This window comes from Chiloscyllium plagiosum, chromosome 22, assembly GCF_004010195.1.
Source record: "Chiloscyllium plagiosum isolate BGI_BamShark_2017 chromosome 22, ASM401019v2, whole genome shotgun sequence".
Lineage (NCBI taxonomy): Eukaryota > Metazoa > Chordata > Chondrichthyes > Orectolobiformes > Hemiscylliidae > Chiloscyllium > Chiloscyllium plagiosum.
This window is the reverse complement of record NC_057731.1, coordinates 35146775-35162692: the sequence shown is the minus strand read 5'-3', so window position 1 is coordinate 35162692 and position 15918 is coordinate 35146775. Positions and strand designations below refer to the sequence as shown.

Sequence of the window (15918 nt, the reverse complement as noted above, 5' to 3'; positions counted from 1 at the left end):
TAATCGACCTCTCAAATTTCACAAAATAAACACAAATGGAAGCGAATTTCATTTGAGCTCTCAACAACTCTGAAAGCTCTGTAATACTGCTTCACCTTGGTCTTGAAGAGATATTGAAAACGTCATTCTATCCTGAACAGAAACTGGAGCTTAACTCATCTTTAATTGGTGACAAGAGGACTCCATGCCCGTTTTCATGTCCCTAGAAAATTACAACCTATCCTGGAGGCAGCAGGATTCAATTGAAGCCTCCAGAAATTGATTAGTCAAATCCCCACTCAATGAATGTTACCTAAGACCAACTAAATATCAAGCTTCTTTATCACTACAATCCTGTCTCATGGATTATCATTAACCTCGTAGACAGTGGAAAGAGGATCAATTGTAATAACTTCTGAGGTAACTATATAGAAGAGTGTTTGGATTCGTGATGATTAGCGGTGCATTAATAACCATTAAATATGATGATGCCACTAGGACTCAGTTGGAGAACAATGTCGGATCTCCAAGTACAATTTAATGTCATCTCTTCCTCATCATCTCAGTAACAATGTCTAGCATACAAATGTAACTTGAACGTTGCTGCTCTCATGCAATAAGCTACATTTGTCTTAAGGCAAGAGCCTGTTCTTTTTAGACAATGAAGTGGGTCTTCTCTGCCACACTAGGTCAACTTGGTACTGCAGACACTGCACTGGCAGAAAATCTACCAGATGATCTTACACCATGTTGAAACTTTATTGCTGGAACAGCACAGCAGGTCAGGCAGCATCCAGGGAACAGGAGATTCGACGTTTCGGGCACAGGCCCTTCTTCAGGAAGAAGGGCCTGTGCCCGAAACGTCGAATCTCCTGTTCCCTGGATGCTGCCTGACCTGCTGTGCTGTTCCAGCAATAAAGTTTCAACTTTGATCTCCAGCATCTGCAGACCTCACTTTCTCCTCGATCTTACACCATGATAAGCCAAGTGAGGATTCATCTTTCAAAAGTAACTGAACTCTAAAGAGTAGGTCAGCGTGAAATGTTGACAAAATACTTCAGTTTTAGTTCCTCACATGACATAAATGTTTTAGCAACTATTAAAATTAATGAAAAATAAAAATGTTCTATTGAGAAAAGCAATTCAGATGATTTATTTGTCCAATGGTAAGGTCAAAAATTCTAATTGGCAATTTGGATGGCATAAACAATGAGCATATTTTGCTGTAGTAAAACTAAAGATGGGGAAAACATGTGTTACCTATTTCACAATTGGTTCCATTGTACAGTTGAAGGCAATGGCATTTGTAACCACTTTCTGTTAGTTCACAGGTTCCAAGATTTGTGCAAGGATTTGGATTGCAGTTATCTGAAAGGATCACATAAAACAAGTATTTTAAGGCTTTATCTTGGAGTATGCTACAAGATTAAGTTAATAAATATATAATTGTGATATTTTAGGATTCCTCTACACCAGCCTGATAACTAATCTTCTGAATAGAAAGTGCCATTGTCCCAAATCTATACTATTTGGTATACAACACAATTGCAGACATAGATATTTATGTAATTTATACTTACTTCACTGCCAGTAATTGTGAAAAGGTATATTGGTTTGTAATTTTAATAGAATTTTAATTATTTTAATATCCCATCCAGCCTTTCTTGGTTACTTGCAGAATTTGTTTCCCTCTCTGTGTTACTGCATGATTCCTACATGTCTGCATGTTTTTAGTCTGAATACTTACAGTGAAAGTTGCCCACTTCTGAGGTACTGAGAATATTGGTGAGTGAGCAACGTCAAAACAAACATTTTGATAAGATGGCAGGTTCAGAATCTTGCCATCAGCTGGAAAGAAGCTTGTTTACTTGAATTTGCATCTCATTTCTATCCCAACTCATTGTATTAACATCACACTCCCAAATTTCCGCTCTGCAATCAAGAAACACAATAACACAAAATCTCACTAAAACAGTTGGTGGCTTGTCTCATCAGCCCCCAACTTGCAGAAGATTAAAGATGTCCTGATCCATCGTCCTAGAGCTATTTCAGCTGCAGGATGAACACTTAACTTGAAGCTTACCTTTGAGGACTGCATCCAGCACATTACATATTAATGTGGAGGACAGTGAGCCTGAAGATAATGTGTAAAGAAGGTGTCAGGCACTACTCTGCACACGTCCTTCAAATCTTCCACCCCCTCTTATGTGAGCAAGGAATCAGTGATGACTCTGCAAATCTCTGTTGCTCCTCTGCATGAAATTTTGAAGGAGATTCTATGACATTCAAAGCTGGGAGATATTCATTGAGTAGTTCACATCTCTACTGTCCCACAAAATGCTGCAGTCTGGAGAGAAAACCTGCATAAAGCACTCCTCTCGCTGATTAAACATGTCATAGAGGGTACTTGAGCACGTCAAAAAATAAGTTATAGTCTATGTGCACTCTGAATGGGTGCTCATGTAGGACAAGGTAAAAAAGAACCTCCTCAGGATCCATGTCATGGTGGTTCTCACTAGAGAACGGACTACAGATGACTCATATGTCAGATCCTCACAGGTGGTTTCACAGCTAAATAATATTAACGTCATGCGATGTAAGTGCTCTGACTCACTGTTGCTATTTCCCTAACAGTGATGTAGGTTATGTTCAGCTAAGATATGTTTCACATATCTCACATAGGTCTGATTTAACCAAGTCGCATAGTATGAAATAATACTGCAGCAAACATTGTCATGGTGCAACTGAAAATATATTTACAATGACTCCTGTCATCTATATAGGCTCAATATATTTTCTTCTTCCTCTCTGTCCTACATGTCAGTGCAGAGCCTATACAGTTTATCAATTTATTGACACACATTATTCTGCAATTCAGCTTATTTTCGTTGAGAACATGTTTTTGAATATCCTTAAAGTGTTTTCCTAAAAATCTGTGTACTGAATGAAAATCATTTCCCCATAAGAAAAGATTTAATAAATGTGGTTACATTCCTAACCTGTAATTCTTACATTATAAAGTAACTTTTGACTGCCTTGAATCTAACTGGTCATAATCATCTCTTTTTAACTCCACACAAACTTAGTAACTCTTTCTATTTACTCCCTGCCTGCTGCTTTACAGTTCTCTTTTGCCTATTCCTGACCCTACTATTCACCACATATCTCCCTGACCCTTTTGCTTGATATTTCCCACTCAAACCTTCTCTGGTCTCCTGCTAGTGAGCAGGAGGGTGAGGGGAAGGTTGACAGTGAATGAGAAAGAGTGAATGGGTCAAGAAAGGGAAGCAGCAGTTTGTTTTAAGGAAGGACTGAGCATGCATAGTAGCTGTGCTTAAATGAAAATAGAGGCAGCACTATTTAGGACACATCCTTAATTTAAAAAGCACATGAAAATATCCCATCAGAACACGTTTCAAATGGAGAATATCTGAACGATATGAATACTTTAACTTTGTTTGTAAATTGTGCAGTGTTTTTATTTTCAATTGCCTTCCTTACACATGGAACTCAACATTTGGTGCAATTCACTTAATTTCAGCATTAAAAAAAATTAAAGATTATAACATTTTAAGTGAAAACTATGCTCAGTTTCTGTATTCTTTGTTTTTTTTTAACCTGTCTTCAGGATAGATACTTCATCGTTGAGAGTTTTTGCTGGCTGTGCTTTAACTCTTCAAGGGTGCTTGAAAAATTAAGCTGGAGCTTTTGAGCTCAAGGACACAAACGGGTGTTCTGAAATATTGGGAATTCTTTTTCTAATCAACTAAAGAATTGGCAACCAGACCCCAATCTAAAAAGAAACCAGTTTTAAGAGTCATTTTCAGTGCTTTAAAATCAAGTTCCTCACAGGTATTAAGTACTCAATCTGTGAAATGATTGAAGAGCTGAAATTTTGACATAGAAGTAAAAAGCTGGTATCAGGAAATTTCTGGCTGAGTAGAGAATCTCCATGGAAACAACTGTCACAAGCATGTTTCTTTTTTGCAAGGCGGTGGTAGGATGAGGACAGGGAGGCTAGCAAGGGTGTATCAAGTCATACCTGCCACTTCTGGAAGCAGTTCAGTTGCAGGTGAGTGTTGAGCTGGGTTGTTTGAAAGCCATGCCTCAATCTCTGAGATTTCAGACCAGTTTTATAAAAAGCCCTCTAGACCACATCACAGGTGATGGTGTCGCTTCATATTTATCATGTCACCTCCGTAGCTACTCACCCAATAGCTACAACACTCAGAACATAGGAACCACGTGGAAATAGGTTAATAGGGTCTTACATATAGATACTTGATAACTCATTCATGAAACCAACCCCAAAGATTTTGACCCCCTCAAAAGATCAGTCAATCATAAATGTAAACTTCAGTTCGGTAACCACATCAAAGGTAAATAATCCTTTAATAGCTTCTTTAAATATCAACCAAAATGTAAAGTACTGGAAAAACTCAGCAGGCAACATCTGTGGAGAGAAGTCAGAGGGAAGGTTTTGAGTCCAGTGACTCTTCTTCAGAACTCTGATAAGTATCTATGGAGTTTTAAAACTCAGCCAAGGGTTAATAATGGACTCGCTGTAACAGCAGCTCTTGGGAAATGTCAACAATTCTATTGCACAGATGCTTTCTTTTCTCTAAGCTATACCAAATGGCCCATCAATGTACCAGTGAGTCAGTCTTTGTCTTTCTACACTGACAGCTGCAGATTGATTTTTACATGGTCTTAAGGCTGGTACTTAAATAATTTCAGATCATAAAACTTAACCAGACTTTATCTGTCCCTCAACAGTGTTTACAGCTCTTTCCATCAATTTCTCACTTCCACACTATGTGTTAAGGCTCTTGAAACAGACAGAATGAAGTCTGTTCAAATTCAGCACTGATTTCAAAGGGCCTTGCTAAGTTTATCTTTCCTGCTTGTGTTATTCATACCCTATTTTTCTTCGAAATGGGGTCAGCCAGAAATGGGGGTGTGATCACTGGGTATGTGACTGCCACTTCTAAAGGCCGCTGGAGTTGGTACAACTTCCTGAAAATCTGACTGGTCAGCTAAGCTTACCTTCCATAATAAACAAATTCTAAAAGGATTAATTAAATTTTACCAATTGAAGTATAACCACAGCCAAAATATACAACAAATCCCACATAAAAACATCTCCAAATGTCACATCAAAACACTAATGTGAGTGCAGGAACAAAGTGCTTTATAAGGCAAATTGCAATATTTCAGGACAATTGCCTGATGGTGCATGACTTATCCCTTCAATAATCATGACTAAGATAATGCCTTCAAAGAATAGTCAAATTAGCACACAGATGATGAATTGGAACTTTAACATATCAGCAAGATCCATCTCTGTAACTTGCCAAGTTGGTGAAAACTAAATAAAAATTAAATTTTGTAGCACAAAATCTCAACATTGAAATCACTTACCCATTTCATAATTCTCAAAGTCAGTTTGATTCACCGAACTATCATAATCAATTTCAGGGCTTACATTTCCGTAATCTGTTCCATCACTCGAAACCTCACCATCGGTCCCATTAATTAGGTTGTGGCTGTGATAACTGTGCCCTGTCGATATCAGTTGGGAGATACAGTCAGTTCAGCATGGATTAGGTTTGTAAGCTTCAAAATAAAAATCAACCAATAAAAGCCTGAAATTGTCTTCCTCTGATACAGTACCAATTTAGCAATTTAATTCAGTTTAGAAAACATGCTTTAGAAGTCCATTGGTTAAAGATGTGATTTCAGAACTATGATCCCAGAGTCAAGTCCAAGACAGTCTGATTTTCAGAGGGACAATGGGTAAAGGGGGGCGGGGCGGGGTTGGATACGCAGGAGCAGTTTACCTGAAAAGCTCAAGTTAATGGTTCAGTGAGCTCCTTTCATGAGCCTTTTCAGGGCTCAGTGTGTTCATGGAGGAAGAGTTGTAGATATTTCCGAACTAACCTATTCATACGTATCATGACACAAATGTGGGACTTCAAAGCTGGACGTTCTGACTTAGAGTTAGGAATATTATCACTGTGCCACATCAGCCCTGGAGAAAGCGTTATTTCATTTAGCCCAAATGGTCTGAAAATGTTAATGCCTAGCAATCGGGTTCATTGCAGAAACAGTTCCTTCAGCGCCATGTAAATGTTGATGGTACTGTAATTAAAAATGGAATTTTGATGTGGGGCTGGTGGGGGTAATTTGGTATTTGGGATTATTCTCCATAGCATCAACAAGGCTGGACTAGCAACAGCATCTGGTAAGAACAGAGAGTAGTCAAAAAAGAAAGGCCGTGAAGGTGCTTTGTGAGTGGGAAGATGACAATGAATGGGGAAGTAATGGCCTAGTGGTATTATCACTGGATTGCTCAGTCAGTACCCCAGATAATGTTCTGGGGAGCTGGGTTTGAATCCCACTACAGCAGATGGTGGAATTTGATTTTAATAAAGATCTGGAATTAAGAATCTATTGATGACCATGATTCATAGAACTAGAACTTAGGACATTTACAGTGCAGTACAGACCTTTTGGCCCTCAATGTTGTGTCGACCTTAAAACCAATCTGAAGCCCATCTAACCTACACTATTCCATTTTTTTCCATATGTCTATCCAATGATCATTTAAATGCCCTTAAAGTTGGGGAGTCCACTACTGTTGCAGGCAGCGCGTTCCATGCCCCTACTATTCTCTGAGTAAAGAAACTACCTCTGACATCTGTCCTATATCTATCACCCCTCCATTTAAAGCTATGCCCCCTCATGTTAGCCATTACCATCCAAGGAAAAAGGCTTTCACTGTCCACCCTATCTAACCCACTGATTATCATTTATGTCTCGATTAAGTCACCTCTCAACCTTCTTCTTTCTAACGAAAACAGATTAGATTAGATTACATTACATTACAGTGTGGAAACAGGCCCTTCAGCCCAACAAGTCCACACCGACCCGCCGAAGCGCAACCCACCCATGCCCCTACATTTACCCCTTACCTAACACTACGGGCAATTTAGCATGGCCAATTCACCTGACCTGCACATCTTTGGACTGTGGGAGGNNNGGGAATTGAACCCGGGTCTCAGGCGCTGTGAGGCAGCAGTACTAACCACTGTGCCACCGTGCCGCCCACCTGCTTCAAGTTTCTCAGCCTTTCCTCGTAAGACCTTCCCTCCATATCACGCAACATCCTAGTAAATCTCTTCTGAACCCTTTCCAAAACTTCCACATCCTTCCTATAATGCAGGGACCTGTATGCAATATTTCAAGTGCGGCCGCACCAGAGTTTTGTTCAGCTGCAGCATGACCTAATTGTTCTGAAACTCAATCCCTCAACTACTAAAAGCTAACACACTGTATGACTTCTTAACAACCCTATCAACTTGGGTGGCAACTTTCAGGAATCTACATGGACACCGAGATCCCTCTGCTCATCTACACTACCAAGAATCTTACCATTACCATTAATACTCTGCATTCCTGTTGCTCTTTCCAAAGTGAATCACCTCACACTTTTCCACATTATTTCCATTTGCCACCTCTCAGCCCAGCTCTGCAGCTTATGTAACTTACAACATCCTTCATCATTATCCACAACTCTACCGACCTTAATGTCATCCGCAAATTTACTAACTAAACTTTCTACGCCCTCATCCAGGTTGTTTATAAAAATGACAAATAGTGGTGGAGTCAAAACAGATCCTTGCAATACACCCCTAGTAATTGAACTCCAGGATAACATTTCCCATCAACCACCACCCTCTGTCTCCATTCAGCTAGCCAATTTCTGATCCAAACTGCTAAATCTCCCTTAATCCCATGCCTTTATATTTTGTGCAATAGCCTAACGTGGGGAATCTTATCAAACGCCTTACTGAAATCCATATACACCACATCAGCCACTTTACCCCCATCCACCTGTTTGGTCACCTTCTCAAAGAATTGTAGGCATGACCTACACTTCACAAAGCTGTGTTGACTATCCCTAATCAGCTTATTCCTTTCTAGATGATTACAAATCCTATCTCTTATAACTATTTCCAACACTTTACCCACAAGCAAAGTAAGGCTCCCTAGTCTATAATTACCAGGGTTGTCTCTACTCCCCTTTTTGAACAAGGGAATGACATTTGCTAATCTCCAGTCCTCTGGCAATATTCCTGTAGACAATGACAACCCAAAGATCAAAGCTAAAGGCTTGGCAATCTCCTCCCTGGCTTTCCAAAGATGCCTGGGATAAATCCCACCCGGCCGAGGGAACTTATCTATTTTTACATTTTCCAGAATTGCTAATACATCCTCCTTATGAACCTCAATCCCTTCTTGTCTAGTAGCCTGTATCTTAGTGTTCTCCTCGACCAAATTGTCTTTTTCTAGTGTGAAGACTGACGAAAAATATTCATTGAGTGCTTCTCCTATCTCTGACTCCACGCACAACTTCCCATTACTATCCTTGATTAGCCCTAATCTTACTTTAGTCATTCTTTTATTTCTGATATACCTATAGAAAGCCTTAGGGCTTTCCTTGATCCTATCCACCAACGGCTTCTCATGTCCCCTCCTGGCTCTTCTCAACTCTTTCTTTAGGTCTTTCCTAGCTAGTTTGTAACTCCTAAGTGCCCTAACTAAGCCTTCACATTTTATGCTAACATAAGCTTTCTTCTTCCTCTTGACAAGAGATTCAACTTCGTTAGTAAACCATGGCTCCCTCTCTCGACAACTTCCTCCCTGCCTGACCGGCATATACTTATCAAGGAGCCGCAGTAGCTGCTCCTTGAATAAGCTCCACATTTCAATTGTGCCCATTCCCTGCTGCTTTCTTCCCCATCTTATGCATCCTAAATCTTGCCTAATTACATCGTAATTGCTTTTCCCCCAGCTATAACTCTTGCCCTGCGGTATATGCCTATCCCTTTACATCACTAAAGTGAACATAACCAAATTGTGGTCACTATCACAAAAGTGCTCACCAACCTCCAAGTCTAAGACCTGGTTGGGTTCATTACCCAGTATTAAATCTAATGTGACCTCGCCCCTTGTTGGTCTGTCTACATGATTCCATTGTTAATTGTTGGAAAAACCCATCTGGTTCAATAATGTCCTTTGGGGAAGGAAACTGCCATCCTTACCTGGTCTAGCCGACATGTGACTCCAGACCCACAGCAATGTAGTTGACTTTTAACTGCCCTCTGGGCAATTAGGGTTGGGCAATCAATGCTAGCTAGCCAACAACACCCTAATTCTATGAATGAATAAAAAAAGGAAGGAAATATTGTGTTGGTATAAATTGTTTAGAAGAGTTTAATGGTTTGTTTAACTCAATGAGTGAAAGTTTGATGTAAATGTGTTGAATGGTTGCACATTAGCTTCCTGTGATTTAATTTCCAGGGGAAGGGGGATGTAATTGTCTTTATTTTCACTGTTATTTTTAACAAAATGTGACTAAGAACTAATTATGGTTTGCAATTTGTTACTCAAAGCATAAGAGGCTGTATGCTTATTTCCTCCAATCTTCCTTCCTCTTCATGCCACGAATATTTTTAGCAAATAAAAAACGTGAATAAAATGGCTTCTGACAGATAAGGCATGTAATTCCTGTCGTGGGTCAAACACACTTTGGATGGATGGCATGTGGAGTGGGGCAGCAATTTAAGCCTGAGTCTGAATCTGCCAGGTTACTGCACTGCCTCTGCCCTCTCCTACATTTCAGTCTGGGTTTAGCAGGTGGTTAATAATACAAGTTGAAGCATGCACAGTTTTAGCACAAAAGGGACAATGTCCGTTCTTGCATAAAAATCAGAAAGTACAAGAGAAACTCATCAGATCTGATAGCATCTGTAGAGAGATAGTTGCCACTGCATTATGATTTTTTGCCAATTGTGCACAAATTTAACTAAGATACAGATAACATTCAAACATACTGATAAAGGCAGGAGTTTTAGAACTTAGCAGCTGTTACTTACAGGCGCAAATAAATGATGCACATGAGCACATGAAATAGGAGTAGAAATAGATGATTTTACCTCTCAAGCTTGCTCTGCCATTCAATAAGGGCATAATTGATCCATTTTTGTTTCAACCTTCATATTTCCGTCTACCTCCAATAACCTTTGAATCCCCTGCCTAACAAGAACCTGCCCACTTCTGTTTTAAAAATATGCATTTCCGCCATCCCCGCCATCTTCCCAGGCAGAGAGCTCCACAGTTGCACAGATCCTGACAGAAACAAAACTTCCTTACCTCTGTCCTAGAAGGATGACCCCTCATTTTAAAACACTGCTCTCAAATTCTGGACTGACCAACAAGAGGAAACCTCCTTGCTTGGCCATATGCCAAAACCATTCAGGATTCCAAGCAAGCTGCCTAATCAAAGTTCTGAAGAGATAAATTAATGTTGAAATGTTCTGACTAATCAGAACTATCAGTATCGCTTTGAAACATTTGTTGAATGTAGTGAACCACGAAAAATGAGCAAATGTAGCCCGGTAAATGCAGACAGGAATTGAATTCACAATAGACTGTAATTTATTGTTGAATATAGTTAGATATCATGTACAATGTATTGGAGTTGGGGAATGTCAGTCTCACAGGGAATGTAGCAGAAGAGAGGAATTTTGGACAGTTAAGTGCTTCTACAAAATAGAAAGTCATGAAATTGAGATAAAAAAAACAAGTCAGTGATTATCTGGAGTGCTGTAACCCCATGGCACCACTTTTAACTGGAAATCATGGCTCTTTGTCCTCTATTGAACATAAATGAATGAGTGAAAAAGAGATTTTCTTTACTGCTTTGTTATGGGCATGCTGCAGTTTGACAGAGGGCTGAGAGGCTAAAGGGACAATTTTCGTAAGCTCAAAATGTGAGTGAAGGACACTTATAAATGCTGCAGTGAGACATTAAGAAGCCTGGAAAAAAAAGGAATGGAGGTGAGTCACCAAATCAACAGAAAGGAAATATTGGAGGATGATCTCAATCTCTCACAAATAAGCCAATGCAGTGATTTTAATATCGATATACATTCATTTTTATGTATTTATGATATTGCAAATTCTGCTCTTAAGGATGTGGTATGGTAGGCCAGAAACTTAGTATGGTTGCTAACATTAAAATCATTTGTTGATTTCAAAAGCTGGGTTCTAGGTTAATAATTTTAAAAAGCAAATTGATAATTTGTTTTCCTGGATTCTGATGCATTTCAATATCATTAAATAGTAGAATATTTATTTGAAAGAATTTATCTATTTGAAATGTTCATCTATTTGAAAGAATTAGTATTGTTAATTTTAAAAAGTGTTTTTTTAAATTCAGTCACAGGATGAGAGTGGCATTGCCTAGGCCAGCAATTATTGTCTATCCCTACATGCCCCGGGGCTGTTAAGAGTCAACCATGTTGCTGTGGGGTCACATGTAGACCATTCCAGGTAAGAATGACAGCTTCCTTCCATAAAGGATATGCGTGAATCAGATGGGCATTTTCCCAAACAATTGACAATGGATTTGTAGTCATCATAGACGCCTGATTCCAGATGTTTTTAAATTGAATTCAAATTTCACCATCTGCCATGGCAAGATTTAAACCCAGGTCCCCAGAACATTACCTGTCTTTCTGATTAACAGTCTAGTAATAACACCATTAGACCATCACTTCCCTCTTGCTTTTTCAGCTGCATGGATAATTTTCGTACTCTACTCGTGAACCAAAACAGTGCCCTCATAATTCCTCCACGTAGCACTTTACCCTCTAATATGTGAGCATGCTCACCATCAGTAAGATGTGTGCTTCTTGTTGCCATAGTCTTACCAGATCATAGAGCTACTGTGTCATTAGAGAGAGTCAGTTGGTGGTGGTTTAATCTAAACATCACCACACTACAGGTAGGATGAAAGTTTGAGAAGGAGAGCCCTCCATAACAAGCTCAGCCAATGCAGGAATTGTATCCACAATGTTGGCATTACTTTGCATCAAAGATCAGTTGTCCAGCCAACTGAGCTGTTGTGTGCAGTAGCCAAATTTGTAAAGGCCAATAAGTCAATATGCACCAACCATGCTGGAAACAGGCATTTGTCCCTTCACACCTGTAGATAAATATCATAAAGTCTGTGTGAAGCCCCCCCCCCCCCGTAGAAAGTTGGTTTGCCCTAGAGGCCAGCACTGGTTACTTCTGGGAAAGTCCAGTTTACACATGGCCTGACAGGCAGCCCTTAAAGGGATCAAGTGTTAAGGTGCAATCTATCAGCAAAACTGAAGGTTCCAGTCGAGAGACATCAAACAGTTGAAAATCCTTAGCACCACTTCATTTATGCGAAGCACTTAATTTAATGACCCCAGAAAGAATTAACTAACCTCTATCACACAGGTTACATTTAAGAGTGGGTCTTGAATTCAGGTACCCTGAATGCGATAAGCAATGTGCTACAAGTTTCTTAGATAAAAATTCTTCATATTGAATTAACTATACCAATCAGGAGTACTTTACCAATTATTTCCTAAGTCAGTTCATTCGCCCTTTCTTGATACCAAAGATAAAATCCATCTGCGATAATTTAAAAATCCTGCAGTCCTCTATAGTCAGTAGAGGATTGATTGCCCTGCGCTTTGATCTAAACTCCAAGGCAATGACTGACACTCTGGATCAGGCAAATAAAAGGATTCACTAATCCCTGGCTGGATGACCTTGGGCCAGGGTGATGTGTTTAGCACTATCTGATATTGTTATCATTCATAATCCAGTGTATACAGTTGCACTAGTTGTCCCAAAAACTTATATTACCTCCATCCTGTTAAAACATAAGATGCCAAAACACTTGCACTTCATCAACTTTGCTTTCTTAAACTCGCTAATACATGTTGAATAAAATGTTGGCAATTAATCATATACAAAGTGTGTTTCATGAAAAAAAAATCTGTTCTTTTTTAGTAAAACTATGGAAATGAGTAAAGCCAGGAGTGCAACGTCTTTTGAAGATATTTGCATTTAAGACCTGGTGGACAGCCAGCTTGGAAATGCAACTGTACACTGATATTGATGTCATAATAAGCAATGATGAAGCACTAAAACATGTCTATGGACCAGTGTATCCAATCCAAAACTCCCTGAGGAATGGCAGTCGCAAGGCACTACATCCTTACAAAGAGTCAGTCTTGGATCACCCCTCATAGTACTTTACGAACCTCTTCAGTGCCAAGTGCACAGTGCTTGATACTGCCATCAACCACTTTCAATAACAGTCTGTCTGAAATGAATTGGATGTGAGCTCAACTCCTGGAGAAGCTGTCACTGCCATCAATCAGATGAAGAGCAACAAAACCTCTGGGTTCTACCTGAAGTATTGAAGCATGGTGGCGCTACCCTACATAGCAAGTTCCAAGAGGTTTTCATAGCCTTCTGGAAACAAGGCAGATTCCCACAGAATCTTAATGATGCCTTCATCATGTCAAAACAAAGGAGAAAAGTCAGATTGCTCTGACAACTGTGTGATCACCTTCCTTTCTATTGCTAGGAAGATCCTGATTGGAATGCTTCAGAACAGGTTTGTCCCTACCATGGCATAAGAAAATCCCCCAAAGAGCCAGTGCGAATTCAAAGCAAACTGAGACATCATGAACACCGTATTTGCACTCAGACAAATATAAGAAAGGTATTGTGAACAAATCAAGACATTTTCATGGATCGCACCAAGGTATTCAAAACTTTGATGGGTTCAGAAAATCCTTCAACAACCTGGATGCCAATCCTGGTTCCTAGCACTGAGTCATTGTTCTTTACCACCAGCAGATCGTACACTTTCACTTACGTCTGTTGTGGGAGAATTATCTGGTCATGGATAGGCCTGGTGGAAGACTGGCTCATCTTCTGCCTTGGAACCCTCTAACCATACGGCATCAATGTTGACTTCACCAGTTTCCTTATCTCTGCTCCCCTCACCTCATCCCAGACCCAACCTTCTAACTTTGGCACTGCCCTCTTGAACTGTCCTACCTGTCCATCTTCCTTTCCACCTTCCCACCTATCCACTCCATCCATCCTCCCCTCTGACCTATCACCATCACACCCCACCTACATCTAACTAGCGCCTTTCCAGCTACCTTCCCCTACCCCCACATACAACCCTCACCCCATCTTATTTATGTCTCATCCCCCTTCCCGCTCCACATTCCTAATGAAGGACTAATGCCCAAAATGTCAACTCTCCTGATCCTCGGATGCTGTCTGACCTGCTGTGCTTTTCGAGCACCACATCTTTCGACTCTGACTCTCTCCAGCATCTACAGTCCTCACTTTCTCCATGAATAGCCCTGATTAACTGAAGGTTCTGAAGAAGGGTCACTGGACACAAAACATTCATTCTGCTTTCTCTCTACGGATGCTGTCAGACCTGCTGAGTTTCTCCAGCAATTTCTGTTTTTGTTTCAGAAAAATAACAATGCTTACCAATTGATGAGTCTGAAAGGGCTTTCTGCATGAAAGAAAAACAAGAAGTTAATTATTATACCAATTTCTTCTTCTTTGAGTTTCTCCCATGTTACTTGGAATCTTCACAATGCTAATTGATCGCTGTTCTCCTCCTCACTTGCTTGTCTTCCTAACCTGTTTCATTTAAATTTTTCATTACTGCATCTTTTCAGCAGGTCTTGGGCTTTCCTCTTCTCCTTTCTTATACTAATGTTATATTAATGTTACTTCATTTCAACTTCTTATAAAGGCACCAAATATTAAACATCAAAAAATTGAATTATGTGTCAATTCAGTTGAATTTGCAGCACCTTTTTCACAAATTAGTTATGATTCTTCTTTCAATTTAAATTCTTTTCTACCTCTGATTTTCAAAGTACGATGAAAGAAGAATGAGTACAAATAAAAGGAAGTTTTGACTACGTAAATGCACAATATTAGTATGCATCCGAATTTAACTACTGGATAAGGCAAATATCCTTTGCCACATTGAAAACATTTTACAATGTGAAATAAAATTTAGAATCCGGGTGAAGTCTGGAGGATATTGTGGATTGTGAAACAAGTTCAGTCAAATGATCCACTGAGCTTAATTCTTCCCAAGACCATGGACCAATACCAGGCTTACTTCATCTTGTACTACAGTTAAAGACTGCAAGTTTAAGAAGAACTCCTTCCAATCAGTCCCATGAGCTGCTTCACCATACAATTGAAATAAAGTAGTGGCTATACTTCAACTCTATTTAATCACATTTTAACGCAATCGCTTAATGTTCTTACCTAATTAGAAGTGCCTGAGGTGAAACTATGGCAGTCTGACCCCACTGATATTGACCCCAGTAAACAACATCTTTAGAGAGAGGATGGAGAATCTCTATCAAGGATGGCTCTTCCTGATGTTTCTGCTTCGGACATTTCTTCTGCTCAGAAAGTGGGGCTCTCTCTTAAATGGCCACTTTGGATTGGACTCGATTTTCTACTCCTCCAACTGTGGTATTGCTACTGTGAATGCCCCTATGTAGTGACTGCAGACAAAGCAACTATTTGACCCGGACACTTGCTATAATATGAAGTCATCATCGTCCCACTCTCTCATTAGAGAGAGACAAATGGTGGTGGTTTAATCTGTAGGCCACTATGCCTCTGGCAAGATTGAGTCTTCATGGTAACTTCAGCCAGTATGAGAATTGAACAAACATGGCTGGCATTATTCCACACGGCAAACCAGCCAGTCAAGCGAGCTAAACAGCCCCTAGATTTGCTAAGGTGGTGCCTAATGACTATCGGAGGATTCCTCCCTAAAGCCATTAGATATTTTGTGCACTGGGCACACAAAAGTGATCTTCGATGATGCCCTCCACCGCATCTCTTCCACTTCCCGCTCCTCCACCCTTGAGCCCCGCCCCTCCAACCGCCACCAGGACAGAACCCCACTGGTCCTCACCTACCACCCCACCAACCTCCATGTACAACGTATCATCCGCCGTCATTTCCACCACCTCCAAA

The 15918-nt window shown here is 40.0% G+C and overlaps 1 protein-coding gene across 1 annotated transcript in view; it reads right to left on the bottom strand.

The window, feature by feature from the left end:
• The window catches only part of LOC122561197 (hyaluronan-binding protein 2-like), a 56887-nt gene that overhangs the window by 39815 nt on the left and 1154 nt on the right, over window positions 1-15918 (bottom strand). The window contains exons 2-4 of the mRNA XM_043712766.1: window positions 14392-14416; window positions 5401-5541; window positions 1240-1347 (exon numbers count right to left, since the gene is read on the bottom strand). Coding sequence (XP_043568701.1) covers window positions 1240-1347; window positions 5401-5541; window positions 14392-14416 — 274 coding nt within the window. The remainder of the gene's footprint in view (window positions 1-1239; window positions 1348-5400; window positions 5542-14391; window positions 14417-15918) is intronic.